The following is a 14,439-nucleotide window of genomic DNA, read 5'->3' as shown; positions in this document are numbered from 1 at the left end:
ATTCGTCAAGAAACTAGAGTGTAATAGGCTTAATGTGGATCTAAAAGATATGATTGCTAATTGGGGAAGCTAAATAATCATACATTGAACTGAATTGTTATTTTTTGCTTAAATACTGTCTCCTCTATTCTCAGAACTAGTAATAAATATTTAACAATCGGGCATCTGATAAAATACTCATTTAATCAAAAGGAGTCAGTAAGAAATCTTGATAAAATGTGTTTGGATCTGGTTTTTATTTGTGAATTCCGGTTTCGTAAGCGTAAATACATAGAAAGAACAAAAATGCGTACTTGCTTTGCTATGCAAATGTTAAGTATACTTTTGATAAATAGTTCGAAATAAGAGTCTTAGAAGCTGTCCTCGTTGGCGATGAATTCGTCGCGTATCTTTTGCAGCTTTGTGATAAGTTCCGCCACGGAGACCTCGCCGTGCACCTTGTTGTCCCGGGTGCGCACATTAACGGTGTTTGAGGAGCGCTCCTTGTCGCCCACCACCAGGATGAAGTTGAACTGAGCCAACTGAGCATTGCGTATCTTCTTGTTCATTGTGTCGCCGGCATCGCAATCCGCCTCGCTCATGAATCCAGCAGCATGAAGCTGGTCCCGCACGGACTGGGCGTACTGATCGTAGGCAGGACCCACTGGTACCACCATCACCTGGCGCGGTGACAGCCAGAAGGGCCACTTGCCAGCAAAGTTCTCCGTAAGAATGGCAATCATCCGCTCCACTGAGCCAAGAATAGCGCGATGGATGATCACCGGCCTCTTTTTCTCGCCATCGTCGGCGATGTAGCTGAGATTAAAGCGAATAGGCAGCTGGAAGTCCAGCTGAATGGTGGCACACTGATGGGCACGCTTCAGCGCATCCATAATGGTAATATCAATCTTGGGTCCGTAGAAGGCGCCATCGCCGGGGTTCTCCTTCCACGGCATTCCAAACTCGTTGAGCGATTCAGCTAGCGCCTTTTCCGCAGCATTCCACTGTTCCAACTCGCCTAGATAATTATCGGGACGTGTGGACAAAACTAGCTGGAAGGAGAATCCGAAAATGGTATACACGTGGTGCAGGAACTCAAGGCAGCCCTTCATCTCGCTTTTAATCTGCTCGGGGGTACAGAAGATGTGCGCATCGTCTTGCTGGAAGCGACGAACACGAGTTAGTCCAGTTAAAGCCCCGGAGAGTTCGTTGCGATGGAGCACACCGAAGTCGGCCATTCGCAGTGGCAGCTCTCGCCAGGATCGATTGCGGTTATCGAAGATGAGACAATGTCCTGGACAATTCATGGGCTTGAGGGCGAACGTCTCCTTCTCGGCTTCGAAGGAGAACATGTTCTCGGCATAGTGCTGCCAGTGACCGGAGGTCATCCACAACTTGGCGTTGTAGATGTTGGGCGAAATAACTTCTTGGAAACCACGCTTTCTATATTCCGCCTTCATGAAGCTCATCAGGGTGTTGTAGATGTGCGCTCCTCGCGGCTGGAAAAAGCATGAGCCAGGCGAAAGCTCATGGAAGAAGAACAGCTCCTGCTCGCGACCGATTTTGCGGTGATCCCGCTTAGCCGCCTCCTCCTGAAGTTTCTCCCACTCCTTCAGCTGCTTGGGATCGGGGAACGAGATGCCGTAGACGCGCTGCAGTGTCTCAGCATCGGCCTTGCCCTCCCAGTAGGTAGAGGAGTTCTTGGTGATCTTCAGAGCCTTCACCTTGCCGGTGTGACGAACATGGGGTCCGCGGCAGAGATCGATCAAAGAACCGCACTTGTACACAGTGGTGCGATCGGTGGTCACCTTCTCGTTGAGAATGCGCACCTTGAACTCGTTGTACTTGAACATCTCCAGCAGGTCGGACTTCTTCATCTCCAGACGTTCAAAGTTTTGCTTCTCCTTGACAATTTGCTTAACCAGTCCCTCCATGGCGCCGTAGTCGTTGGTGGAGATCTATTTGGGTAATCCATTTAATTTAATTCCTACTGAAAGTTACTAATTACTTACGCCCTCGCCATCCAGATGCATGTCGTAGTAGAAGCCATTATCAATGGGCGGTCCGTAGCACAGGTGTCCACCATAGATGCGCTCCATGGCCTCACCCATAATATGAGCTGAGCTGTGCCAGAAGACGGCCTGCGCCTCCGGGTCGTCGAACTTGAGAAGCTGCAGTGTGCAGTTGCCTTCGAGCACGCGGTCCAAGTCCCAAACCTCGCCGTTCACCTTGGAGATGACGGTGTTGTCGGCGAGTCCCTGACTAATGCCGCGGGCCACCTCGTACGGAGTGGTCTCCCAGGAGGTGGCGTCCACCTGCTTGCCATCGGGCAGGGTCACCTTGATGGCCTCACGCGGCTTGGCCGCCAGTTCGGCCTCGTACTCCGCTTTGCACTTCTCCCAGAAGACATTGCGCTCCTCGATGTACTTGGGCAAGGGGTTGAGTTCTGCAATCAATGGAAGGGATCAATGGAATATTAGAGACTTGGTCAATGTAAGAGTATTAAAGAGGTGGAATCTTTTTAAAGAGGTTTTTTTAGACAATACACATTGGCAAATCCGCCTTATAACCTTACAGGCATATATGTACATAATTTAGCTCTTCTAAATTGTTTTTGAAATAGGAAAACTTGTAACAGGTAATCGGGATGTGTTATGTGTTCTATTAATGTAATTAGTTAGAATTCCTTACCCTTGCGAGTATCACCACCGCCGGATGGCTTCTCCTTTTTCTCCTTCTTCATCTTGGCAGCCTGCAAATCCATAGGAAATAGGTTAAAAATCAATAAAAACAACTAATACATTCAATTTGCCAAAATGTGCTACGTATGCAATTAGGCAAACGCTCTTGTTCGGTATCTACTTTCGACTGATGTTTTCTTATTGTTTAAACAATTGGGAACACGGCAATGGGAAAAACAAGACGTTTTCGGCGCTTTTTTAACAGTACTCCTATCTGTGTTTTATCGAGCTGTTTTTGAGCGTATCTTCGTCAATTTACGGCTGATGCAATAGAGTAGCGAACAAGACACTTCACGAGTTGGTTGGTTGTTAGTGACGTCACAGCCGGCTGCACTGATTCATTGGAGAATCGCACACACTCACACAGACAAACTTTACATTACACGTGCCAGCAGAAAGAGGCGTTTAAATTGAAGTTTAGGTCAATTCTTTTTAGCTTAAAACACCAACCAAAGTTGCGTAGCTGTGTTGTTGTTGTTCTTTCAATAGTTGTTGCTGTTGTGGTTGTTGTTTTGGCGATTTCGACTGCGTCTGAACTTTCGGCAAAAACCGCTGGCAAATGCGGCTTATTTGGCTATAATACCTGCCGCCTTGCGGTGCCAACTTCAACATAATTCGGCTAACTATCACTTCTCATACACTCGAATGCAGTACGAAAAGAGTTTAACATGCCTTTTGCTTGTTCAAATCCAAGTTATTTAGTTCCGTCACCACGTTGTCGCCCATTTTTACGAAACAAATTTATCAAAAAGAGGCAAAGTGTTACCAGACGACAAAATAACAGTGACACGAAAAGCTAACACTAAGCTATACTTGCATCTTTTTGAAATGCACCATTCTCATCGAGTTTAATAAAACTTTTCTTCATTTCAACTATTTCCAGTCGAAGCGAAAGTCAGAGTTTCCTTCACTAGATTTAACTATTCGTTAAAGACTTAGTTACAAGAGATTTCAAATATATTTTGATAAAAATTTCAAGCCAAATTTCATGAGCTATCCCTACCCATATTTAATATTCGACTTTTGCAACTAATTATATAAAACGTATATATCAGCAATATTAAGACTTCTTTCAGAATAATAAGAGCACCCCTCGCTTGTACTTTTGATTTTCAGTGTGTATTGGCCACACTGCGCGGGTAACTGCGAAAATAACGGTCAGCTGTTGATTGTTTGGCGCCAAGTCGAGTTCGAAAGTGCCCCCAATTCGAGTCCTGCGATTCGGGCCAACTATTGATTTTCTCACAGTGCTGACATAATTTCCTCGCCATCGAGTGCAGTCGTGTTTACCTAGCGTGCTACGCTTAAAATTGGCCAAACAGAGTACAAATTTCGGTCGAAGCGTAACGGGAAAAGGCGACAAGATTGCACATCTACTGGAAAACCCCCTGCATCAAGGCAACGGTGGAACGGCGGACCGTCTGGGCGTGGACTTCGAGTTCTACATGGCCTCGAAGGTGCACCCAAGTCCGGGGGCGGCGCGCAGTGTGTGGGCGTTGCCCCTAACCGCCTCCTCCTCCTGCAACATGGTCGTCGCGGAGGAGGATGGCCATGCCCACGCCGACGACATCCATTTGGATCACCGACCACATTCGCCACCATTGACGGGTCGTGGCACGGACGGTGGTCACGGCAGTGGAGGCGTCGAGGACCACGAAAATGTGCTCCTCTTTGAGGGTTTGGATGGAGCCACCACCGTGAGTCTGGATGACATCTTTGATATTATCAAGAACGGCGAGGTCAGCGAGGTGGAGAACCTCGTGGATAAGTTCGGCATGGAGTGTCTGTCGGCCAGGGATCGTCATGGCTACACGCCAGCCCACTGGATAGCCCTCAACGGCAATGTCCAGCTGATGCGGTACCTCATCGAACGCACGGCTCCGATCGATCTGCCCTGTTTGGGTACGCAGGGTCCACGGCCCATTCACTGGGCGTGCAGGAAGGGCCATGCCTCCGTGGTGCAGGTCCTCCTCCAGGCGGGAGTTGCCGTCAATGCGGCGGACTTCAAGGGACTGACGCCGCTGCATCTGGCCTGCATGTACGGCCGTACTGCCACGGCGGCCTATCTTCTGGGAATGGGAGCGCTCAACAACCTAACTGACATAAACGGCGATACGGCCCTCCACTGGGCGGCCTACAAGGGGCATGCGGATCTTATGCGACTCCTCATGTACTCCGGCGTAGAGCTTCAAAAGACGGACAACTTTGGATCGACTCCGCTGCATCTGGCTTGTCTCTCTGGTAACATGACGTGCGTGCGGCTGCTGTGTGAGAAGTCCCAGCTGGATTTGGAGCCAAGGGACAAGAATGGAAAAACACCGATCATGTTGGCACAGGCTCATCAGCACCAGGATGTGGTGCGTCTGCTGTACGGCGAGGTGAAGAAGAAGTCACGTTGGATTCCCTCGGTCTCGGAAAGTTGGGGCTGGCTATTTGGCGGAGCTGGAGACTCCAAGGGACCGCTGTTTCTGTTTCTCTTCTCCGTGCTGCTTTGGGGCTATCCCATGTACATGATCCGTGCGATTCCCATCACGTGGAACATATTGAGGCGCTCGCACTATTGCTTCATTTATTGGAACGCTGTGATGTGGATCAGCTGGGCCATTGCCAATCGCCGGGATCCGGGGTACATACCACTCAGTTCAGATGCCTACTACCGGGCCATCAAGCAGATTCCGTACTTTGACAAGCTGAAGAAGCGGAATGTGATGCTAACCAGGCTGTGCCACAGCTGTAGGTGCCTCCGTCCGCTGCGAGCTAAACACTGTCGCGTGTGCAACCGGTGTGTCTCGTACTTCGACCACCACTGTCCCTTCATCTACAACTGCGTGGGTCTGAGGAACCGGATGTGGTTCTTCCTATTCGTCCTCTCGGTGGCCGTCAACTGCTCCTTTACCATCTACTTTGCCTGCTACTGCGTGATGATCGAGGGCTTCACGATGCTCTACGTTCTGGGACTAATCGAGGCGGTTGTGTTCTGCGGCTTGGGTTGGATACTCACTTGTACTTCGGTATGTGCTTCTTTCCCAGACAAATTATTTGTTGTGACACCATTTACACCGGCAGATCCTGCACGCCTGCATGAACCTCACCACAAACGAGATGTTCAACTACAAGCGATATCCTTACTTGCGGGACAAACGCGGACGCTACCAGAATCCCTTCTCGCGTGGTCCCATCCTGAATTTGCTGGAGTTCTTTGTCTGTCTGCCGGATCGGGGCGATGACAACGATCTGCTGCTGGAGGATAACATTTGATTAAGGATCTAGGATCGAGCCCCTGCTCGGCGGCGCAAGCTGCCCGTGCGTGGATAATGTTGCGAGGAGGCAGCCAGAGACCCACTCGGGTAGGCTGCCAGTTTGGTTTTGCTCCGCAGGCTTTCTGCTTACTCGAATGCTTTTAAGTTCGAACCAACAGTCACAAAGTGCGTGTTTTATCATTTACAATTGCAATCTACATAGCATTGCGGAAGGACAAATCTGAAGACTTCAATGAGCCATTAAGAGCATTATAAAGATACATTGCTGAAATTCCAGGATGCCTCCGGATGAATTCCTTCTGCAATTGTGTTCAAGCATCGGCCAGCCGTGCTTTTGCTTTTTTAACTAATTACCTTTTAGGCTTGGATAAGAATACGCTTCTCTCGTTAGTTTTTGTACAAAATTGTTATGTATAAAATGTGTTATTTAATGATCTCTATATATTATATACCTATTATAATCGTAAATGGTGTAAAGTTCACTAAATGGCTAGGCAGCGGTAAGTCACTTGGAAGTGCCCGCACCAGTTTGTTCATTTTGTGTTTTGGGGAATTGCACACGTAATACTAGTAGAAGATCAGATCGGAGAATACGATTATGTTGTGGGTACACTTTGGCATGTATCTTGGGTGATGGAAGTCTAGAATGAATTGATATTTCGTGAAGTATGTAAATGTGCGCGTAATGCTTAGCTCTCAAAGCAGAAGTCATAGTTCTCGGGATCCTCAGGTATTGGCGGTGGGTCCTTGCTGATGTCCACGCCTTCGGTGTCCAGCAGGCGCAATTTGATCTCCATGGACAGCAGAGTGTCGAAGTCCTCGTTCTTTTGCTTGCTGACCATCGGTTGGCCCAGAAGAGCGTTTATTCCGTCCGTCCAGTAGTTGAATATACTTTCGTCGGGGGCCACAAAGTCCAACGTGGAGTGCTCCATGTTCTCGAAAGTTATGGAAAAGGCCAAGTTCACCGCGGATTTCCTAATGCGAGTTTCTTTCATATGCGGACATTCCTTGCCTTCTAGCAACTGCTTAATCTCACTGATGGGCAGTTTCTTGGGCAACTCCTCCATGGTGGGTATGGTCTTCTCATCGCAGTCACCGTAATGAATCACCTTGTGATTCGGCGAAAGGCGAGCGTACCAAAACTTGTCCTTAGTTCGAGTGCCTCGCAAGTATTTTGCAAAATGGGTACCTTTAATAACAAGATTTACCAATGTTGAAATTGCCCAAAAGAGTTATTTATCAATGGATATTTACCTTCCACCAGAAATGAGAGCCGCTGCTGCTTGATTAACTCAAGAATGTGCGGCGAAATCTTCTCTTTAAGCTTTACAATCGCCGAAGCTGTGGAGTCGCACTCCTCCTTCGAAGTGCGCTCCTGCTGACGCAGTGTTGTGATCTGCTGATAGGTCAGCAAAGCGATCTTGTTTCGGAAATCCTCCAGGTTCTCGGGTCTGCACTTGAGTGTGCGTTGGATCTGCTCCCGCACCACGCTGAAGGTTGTGCTGAAGTCCTCGGCAGTAGCACGCATATCCTTCCATGTGCGATTCAGCGTAATGACGCAGATGCAAAAGAATTCCTCGAACGGCGAATCGTGGGTAAAGAACATGGGCTGAAATTCGCCGGATTGCTCGGCTGGCGGCTCGCCAATGCGCAGGATGTCGCATAGTACCTTTACCAGTTCGATGGAGGTGCGTCCAAAGGGACACTCGTGCTCATCCGCACGGCAGGAGTTCTCCCTGACAATCTTTGCATACTGTTGGGTGTAGTTGCGAGCAAAATACACCATACAATCCAATGCTAATATACCTGAGAGATAAGTTTTCGATTAGCATAAACAAACACTTCAATATGTTAACAAATTCTTACCTGGCGGCGTCTCAATAAAATCCTGGGCAGGATTAATATCGCACTTAAAGCCCAGCTTTTTGTAGTACTGCGAGAAGTTAACATTGCCAGCCCCGGAACCACCGCCACGTCGAGTGTGATCGTCGTTTTGATTCAAAGCGTTGGTATGATCGTCGAAGGCTATGCGCCGCAGCTCCTTGATCTTCTCGTGTGCATCCTGGTCCTGCGCATTCATCTTCATTCGCATGCGCTTTTCCAGCAGGCCGAGAGTCAACGTTTGCAGCACGTACAGCTGGTGGGTCATCTCCGTGCCCAATCCGTTGCCGATAAGGGCCAGGCGGAACTGCTTGGCACTGATAGTTTGGGCGATGGTCCTACGTCGGCCCTCGTCTGCTTTGACGAACAATGCGTTAAGCAGGGCTATGGCATTCTGTCGCATCACCGGCGAACTGACGTCCTGAAGCAATCGGAGAATATCCTGCAGTTTTATGTCCTCGGCAACCAGGAAATGTTTATTGCTGCACATAACAATGTTCTCCAAATTGGAAAGGGCGCTCTCCCCACAATTCGTGGGATAATTATGGAAGTTTCGCACGATCTCAATGTTGCGTGCCACGAAGGAGTTCTCCGGCACTTCCCAGGACACCGTACCGTGCTCCATCAGCTCCACAAAGCTGGCCAGGCTGTATTTGAGAATGTCTTCGTTGGTCTGGCCGCCATCCTCGATCATTTTAATGAGTGTGTCGAGGCCCTTTTCCTTGATGAACTCTAGGGCAAAGGTGTGATCGGTGCTTAGGGAACTGAGCTCCTTCAAACGCAGCGCCTTCTCCTGGGGACTCCCATTGAGCAGGACCTCCATAGCATCGCAGGCCGTCTTGGAGGGCGAGTACTGCAGCCGCAGTACGGAGCCATTCTTGATCTCATTGCGATTCTTTTCGGTAACGTACTTCTGGTTATTCGACTCGCAGAACTGGAGGGCGTAGTTCTGGTGATCGCTGATGGACCAACCATTGCAAATGTCCTGGATTTTACCTGAAAGCAGAGACGAGATTAATGCGCTATAAAACCAACTTCCTGACTAATTGTATGATTTGCATACAAATGAGGAAGGGGAAATGAGTGCGCTGACATCACAATAACACAAAAACATAAAGCGAAGGGCGTTGGTTGGAAATTCCTGTTTATGATGCGTTCCTTTGCCAGTTTCAACATAATTCATGTGTAATAACTTTTAGGTACTTTGTTGTACATTATTTAAGCAGATTTTCTTTAAAATTGCTGGGCAGTAATCATCAAATCTTTGTTTTTATCCGCTATTTACTCACTTGCCAGCGGATGCCTCTGATCCAGATTTATCAGCTGCGCCATATGGTTCTCCCGCTCCACGGCTATCTTCACAATGTGTGAATCCTTAACCGTCGTCTTTTTTGGTATCATTTTGGCCCTTCTTCAATTAGCGTTAATTGCAACTATTATTGTTTTTCAGCGTAAACTTATCTTCTTTTTCTAATTCAATGCAGTGTGACCAGTTGCCAAGTACACTGAAATGTCTAAAAAAACTTACGCACACTACCGTTCCGTTTTGCATAGTCAACACTGGGCGGGAAATTCATTTGATTTTTAAATAAATACTTTCATGATAACAACGTTGTCATTTTTTTTTTGCTATAATATAAAAACGAAAATAAGAAACGTTGTTCATTGTTTTATTTTATTGTCAACAATTTAATAAGTTCGCCAACTACCTTCACATTAATACTATTGCCCAGCAGACGATACTTTTGTCGATTCGTTGTTTCTGGGGGGAATTCAAAATCCTCCGGAAAACTCATTAGACGAGCAACTTCCTGGGGCGTGAAATAGCGCAGTTTCACCTGGTGTAGCAGGTCCAAGCGTTGCTCCAATATCTTCTCCGACTTCACGCCATCGTGATTATTTGTGTCTATTTCCTTCACCAACTCGAAGATGCGATGGGATTCCTCCTCCGAAAGCGGTGTGTATGCAGAGCCCGTTCCCTCGGTGTAATGGGTGTAGCCCTTTGTGAAGCACATGGATCTACTTTGGGCAGGATGGATTATGTCCATAACCAGCACTCTTTTGGTTAAGACATCGTCGGGCACCAGAAAATCGGAAGATACATTTTCCTCCACAATCTCGGAGATTTGAGAAAGATTCTGGTTCTGGGCTATACCTCCCGGCATTGCTTCCCAGATCTTGGCCCCAGCGAATGGAAAGTCTGCACCCTTGCGGGCAATACAATAGTAGCGATATCGAGTGTTTGGTACATTGAACTGCGTTGGAGTTAGTATAAACTCACGCCAATGGAATTCCGAACGCTCCAGGGCCTCAATGAACTGATTTCGCGCTTGTGAGCTCTCGAATCCCTTGACGTTCTCCATGAGAATATACTGCAGGTTCTGGCACTCTGGGATCAGACCACAAAGATGAGTAAGTGCGTCCGATCGCTTGTCCTCCGTGTCCTTTTGCAATCCTTGGCGAGTGTGGGGCTGACATGGTGGGGACATCAGCAGCATGTTGGCCTGAAGCTTTCCGACCTCCTTTACACTCAGGCTTTGAATATTCCTTGTTTTCACAAAGTTATTGCCGTAATTGTGTGCATAAACCGCATTAGCCACGGTGTTAACATCCATGGCGGCCACTATTTCTCCATCCAATTGGGCATCTTCAAACATAATTGTTAGTTCTGCATTTATCGTGATCGACGAACTCACATTTAAAGGCATAATGCATGCCGCCAATGCCGCTGAATAGTTCTAACACCCGAAATCCCATTTTGATTAAATATTTTGTTTACAAGCTACACGTTGTGAGGGGCACGTTTTCCAGCACTGCCCCAAAACAGCAGGTTGTCTGCGCTTCCTTGTGAATGGCATCGCCCGACAGAAGAAGAAGAATATCAACACGTGCCGCTTGCATTTTTGTGAACTCTTTATTCTCCCGGAAAAATGATAAAAATAAAGCGAAAAACAGCACCACCGCCCGTGGAACAGGACTCGGACAGCGACTCTAGCTTTGACGAAGAGGAGCCACAGGATTTGGACATCCAGGAGGGGCCAGTCACCGATAGCAGCGATGAAGAAGCCGCCTCCAGCAGCAAAAAACAGCTTAAAAAAGGAGAAGCTGGTGAGGATTTCAAGGGCGAGGACGAGGAAGATGACGACGATGAGGAGGATGACGACGACGAAGAGGAGGATGATGATGACGACGACAAGAAGACACGCATTCCTGTCCTGAATCCCCTTAGCTTGATGCGCAACAAGGAGCAGCGATTAGCGTTGTACAAAAAGATGAAGAAGGAGAAGCACAAGAAAAAGATGCAGGAGCGCCGTGCCCGACGCAAGGCTGGTGTACCCGCCAATCCTGGTCACACCATCGAAAGCCTGCGGGAGAAGGACCAGACAGAGGTGGCCAATCTGAACGATTCCGATAACGAGGAGTTGCAAAAGGAACTGGAGATGGACGATTTCAGCTCGTACTTCGAACGTTCCTACGAGCCCAAGGTGCTGATCACCTTTGCCGACAATCCGGTGACCAAGACTCGTAAGTTTGGACTGGAACTTTCGCGTATATTCCCCAACGCCTTGGTTAAGATCCGCAACAAGTCGTCGGTGAAGAAGATCTGCAAAAGTGCCGAGCGTGAAGAGTTTACAGACGTGGTGATCGTTAACGAAGATCGCAGAAAACCCAATGGGCTGCTGGTCATTCATCTGCCCAATGGTCCCACCGCCCACTTCAAGCTGTCCAACGTGAAGCTCACCTCAGACATAAAGCGCGATCACAAGGAGATAACCAAGCACAGGCCGGAGGTGATCCTAACCAATTTTACCACCCGCTTGGGTCTGACCGTGGGCCGCATGCTCGGTGCCCTCTTCCACCATGATCCCGAGTTCCGCGGCCGCAGGGCGGTGACGTTCCACAACCAGCGAGATTACATCTTCTTCCGCCATCATCGCTACGAGTTTACCAAAGAGGGAAAACGCGTGAAGCTGCGCGAACTGGGACCGCGGTTCACCCTGAAGCTACGATCCCTGCAGGAGGGAACATTCGACAGCAAGACCGGCGACTACGCCTGGATTATCAGCAACAAACGGCACGCCATGGAGTCCCGACGTCGCTTCTTCCTCTAGGTGTATTTCGAGGCATTGTATTTAGGTATAGACAACTTAATAAACCAACAGTTAATACGAAAACAATAGTTCGATTGAAGAGAGGTGATAACCATTAGCGACCGCCGTATTGTTTTGTCGGGGATAAAATAAAATACAAATCTGCCTTAGCCTAAAAAATGTGCAACACTCAACAGTTAACCAATTGGCACACCACGAGACAACCGTGCTCCGTTACCCTTCACATGGTGGGGCACTGGGGACCGGGTCCGCCGGCAGCTACGCCGGCCACGGGATCGCCGAAGGGCAGGTCGCCGCCCGTCTCGGCCAGAATCTCTGGTGGCGGCTGGCCGTAGTCTTGCAGTTTGCGCATGTCGTCCAGCACGACGCGAAACTTCTCTCGCTTCACGGCCGCCGAATCTTCAGCCTTCTCGCTTTGTAAATGCGCTTCAATCACCTTATACAGCTCCATTTGCTTCTGGTACCTGGAAGCATGGGGCTTTCAGAGAATGTATTTCATTGGATGTTGTTTTGGAGCATACCTTTCCTTGTCCTCAGCGGAGAGCTTGGCGTCATTCTCCTCGAGGTACTTGGGGTACTTCTCTAGCAGCTCCCGGATGCTGGGCAGCAGAATCTCCGCCGAAAGCAAACTCTGCATCATGCCTTCCATGAAGGGTAGGAACATGTTTCCATCGCCCTCGCCAGCCTATCAAACGGAAGTTGCATTAAGGTTGAGCAAGGAGCAATATTTCATAGGAAACATACCCCATCAAGGTTCAGTGAGCCAAACATGCTGGCAATGTCGTTCTCCGAGGCGGGAGCAGCCAGGTTCTCGGAGCCCTCTTGCAGACCCTTGAGAGCCTGTGAAATGCTGTCAGAATACTTGGAGACATCCTCGTCGGTGGCCGAATTCTCGCCGCTCAATGTGAGCGCGGCTGCCTCGGCCATCTTCTTGAACCCGGCCATGATCTGGTCGGGATCCTGGGGCAGTGGCGGGATATCGCCGCTGGGCGTGTTCGGACCTCCGAAGAGCGTGTTCATGCGATCGGCCAACACCTTGGCCTGATCACTGAAAGCGCATTACAGGTCAGAATACAAAGTTCAAGTGCCGCGTTGCAATGGCGCAGTAACTCACATGAAAAACGCATCTGGATCCTCGGAGCCCGCGGCTCCCTCGGTGGTCGCCACATCCACAGACGGCTCCTTTTGGTCTCCTGCACCACTTTTATCGAAATCCTGGAGAGCACCTGTGCGGAAATTGGAGGACGCAGTGCGCGTTATGTAAGGTGTCGCGAACTGATAGCCAAACGCATTTCTGGGTTGTACTCACTGTCCAGCAGGTCGTTTAATTCATCGCCATTCTTCTTTTCTTCGGACATTGTGCAATTACGGGCTGCTTTTCCTTGATTTCGATGTGGGTGGGAAAATGGTAGAAAATAAAGACCGACTAATCAATCAGTGGGACCGTTCATCTGCTGCTGGTGAATCCCGAAGTCAGCTGGACAGGTGTGGCTACACTGACTCGCACTTTAGTGCGACCGTATTCGTAACGGTAACATAAAAATTTAAAAATTAACTTTTTAAATAAAAAAACTTTTATTTGTATTCTTGGGTAGGTTTAATTTCTAGACTTTCGTTGACCTCAAACTCGAATATCATTCTAACAACATTAAAATAGCATTTCATTTCTTTTTTTTTAGAAAAATAGTACACCCTGTATGGAGGTTTAATTTTTAGACATAATGCCTTAAACTAAAAATTCGTATTGTGTATGGTTAACATTTTGAATATATGTATATTTCGAAAAAATCTGGAATGCATTATAATTGTGGGCAACACATAAGTATAAATACATCAAGTTATTTAATATATATATATATATTAATATAATAATATATATATAGAATATATTTGCTGTCAATGAAAGTGTTACATTTTAATTACGAAAAATGTTTTACAAAAACAGATAGTCTGTACGCCGATCTATAATAGTATACCCAAATTCTGGCTGAAATTCAACTAATAAGCTGCCATGCGAAGCATTTAAATATCCCTCCTGTCTCGCAAATTGAGACAAACCAAGGACATTAGGCGAAGATTATCTAAAATAATCACCCAAAATATTTACGCATCTTCTGCGAAACTCTCAGCCGATCTCCCCGGGAATCGCACCTCGCTGTGCGCGGACGGAGATCGGCGACCAAACTGCGACCAAACTGCGACCAGAGCCCAAACCGCACATACTGAGTGGTGGGTGAGGGGTCGCAAATCCCTCAAGGTCACGGCGCGACGCTGATGCGCGACCAATTCCGAAACCAGAACGTCACACCCATGGACATGGATGGGACGATATACGGGATGGGATTTTGCAGTAGGGCGTCCAGTTGTAGGTCCACTCCCGCCTGAAGGTCACCACGCCGGAGGAACCCCGCTTGGTTTCCTCGATTCCTCTCATATGGTCAAATGGATGGGCTGGGCTCTTTTGCG

The 14,439-nt window shown here is 48.2% G+C and overlaps 6 protein-coding genes across 7 annotated transcripts; 2 read left to right on the top strand and 4 right to left on the bottom strand.

The window, feature by feature from the left end:
• Positions 1-217: 217 nt before the first annotated feature.
• LOC120455903 (threonine--tRNA ligase 1, cytoplasmic) lies at positions 218-3,529 on the bottom strand. 2 transcript variants are annotated; one of them, XM_039642418.1, is made up of 4 exons: positions 3,393-3,529; positions 2,671-2,731; positions 1,992-2,425; positions 218-1,937 (listed from the first exon to the last, which is right to left on the bottom strand). In XM_039642418.1, exons 1-4 carry the CDS (start codon positions 3,444-3,446, stop codon positions 351-353), a joined length of 2,136 nt encoding a protein of 711 aa, XP_039498352.1. In that variant the 5' UTR covers positions 3,447-3,529; the 3' UTR covers positions 218-350. The 2 variants fall into 2 exon arrangements, with proteins under 2 accessions (XP_039498352.1, XP_039498343.1); XM_039642409.2 differs by lacking the exon at positions 3,393-3,529 and adding an exon at positions 3,171-3,368.
• Positions 3,530-3,766: 237 nt separating this feature from the next.
• Positions 3,767-6,269, top strand: LOC120453725 (probable protein S-acyltransferase 23). The gene is made up of 2 exons (XM_039638556.1): positions 3,767-5,731; positions 5,787-6,269. The coding sequence occupies exons 1-2, from the start codon at positions 4,166-4,168 to the stop codon at positions 5,976-5,978; spliced, it is 1,758 nt and encodes a 585-aa protein (XP_039494490.1). The 5' UTR covers positions 3,767-4,165; the 3' UTR covers positions 5,979-6,269.
• Positions 6,270-6,367: 98 nt separating this feature from the next.
• LOC120453717 (engulfment and cell motility protein 1) lies at positions 6,368-9,367 on the bottom strand. Its single transcript, XM_039638545.2, has 4 exons — positions 9,151-9,367; positions 7,847-8,857; positions 7,235-7,786; positions 6,368-7,169 (listed from the first exon to the last, which is right to left on the bottom strand). The coding sequence occupies exons 1-4, from the start codon at positions 9,260-9,262 to the stop codon at positions 6,670-6,672; spliced, it is 2,175 nt and encodes a 724-aa protein (XP_039494479.1). The 5' UTR covers positions 9,263-9,367; the 3' UTR covers positions 6,368-6,669.
• A 162-nt stretch (positions 9,368-9,529) lies between these two features.
• On the bottom strand, positions 9,530-10,698 carry LOC120454017 (tRNA (cytosine(38)-C(5))-methyltransferase). The gene is made up of 2 exons (XM_039639009.2): positions 10,558-10,698; positions 9,530-10,508 (listed from the first exon to the last, which is right to left on the bottom strand). The coding sequence occupies exons 1-2, from the start codon at positions 10,616-10,618 to the stop codon at positions 9,532-9,534; spliced, it is 1,038 nt and encodes a 345-aa protein (XP_039494943.1). The 5' UTR covers positions 10,619-10,698; the 3' UTR covers positions 9,530-9,531.
• A 12-nt stretch (positions 10,699-10,710) lies between these two features.
• Positions 10,711-12,036, top strand: LOC120454007 (probable ribosome production factor 1). The gene has a single exon (XM_039638999.2). The coding sequence runs from the start codon at positions 10,792-10,794 to the stop codon at positions 11,971-11,973; it is 1,182 nt and encodes a 393-aa protein (XP_039494933.1). The 5' UTR covers positions 10,711-10,791; the 3' UTR covers positions 11,974-12,036.
• Positions 12,037-12,042: 6 nt separating this feature from the next.
• LOC120454027 (peroxisomal biogenesis factor 19) lies at positions 12,043-13,442 on the bottom strand. The gene is made up of 5 exons (XM_039639021.2): positions 13,283-13,442; positions 13,088-13,199; positions 12,718-13,021; positions 12,495-12,658; positions 12,043-12,437 (listed from the first exon to the last, which is right to left on the bottom strand). Exons 1-5 carry the CDS (start codon positions 13,329-13,331, stop codon positions 12,194-12,196), a joined length of 873 nt encoding a protein of 290 aa, XP_039494955.1. The 5' UTR covers positions 13,332-13,442; the 3' UTR covers positions 12,043-12,193.
• Positions 13,443-14,439: the final 997 nt, after the last annotated feature.

This window comes from Drosophila santomea, chromosome 2L (genome assembly GCF_016746245.2).
Source record: "Drosophila santomea strain STO CAGO 1482 chromosome 2L, Prin_Dsan_1.1, whole genome shotgun sequence".
NCBI lineage: Eukaryota > Metazoa > Arthropoda > Insecta > Diptera > Drosophilidae > Drosophila > Drosophila santomea.
This window is presented reverse-complemented; position numbering and strand designations above follow the sequence as displayed.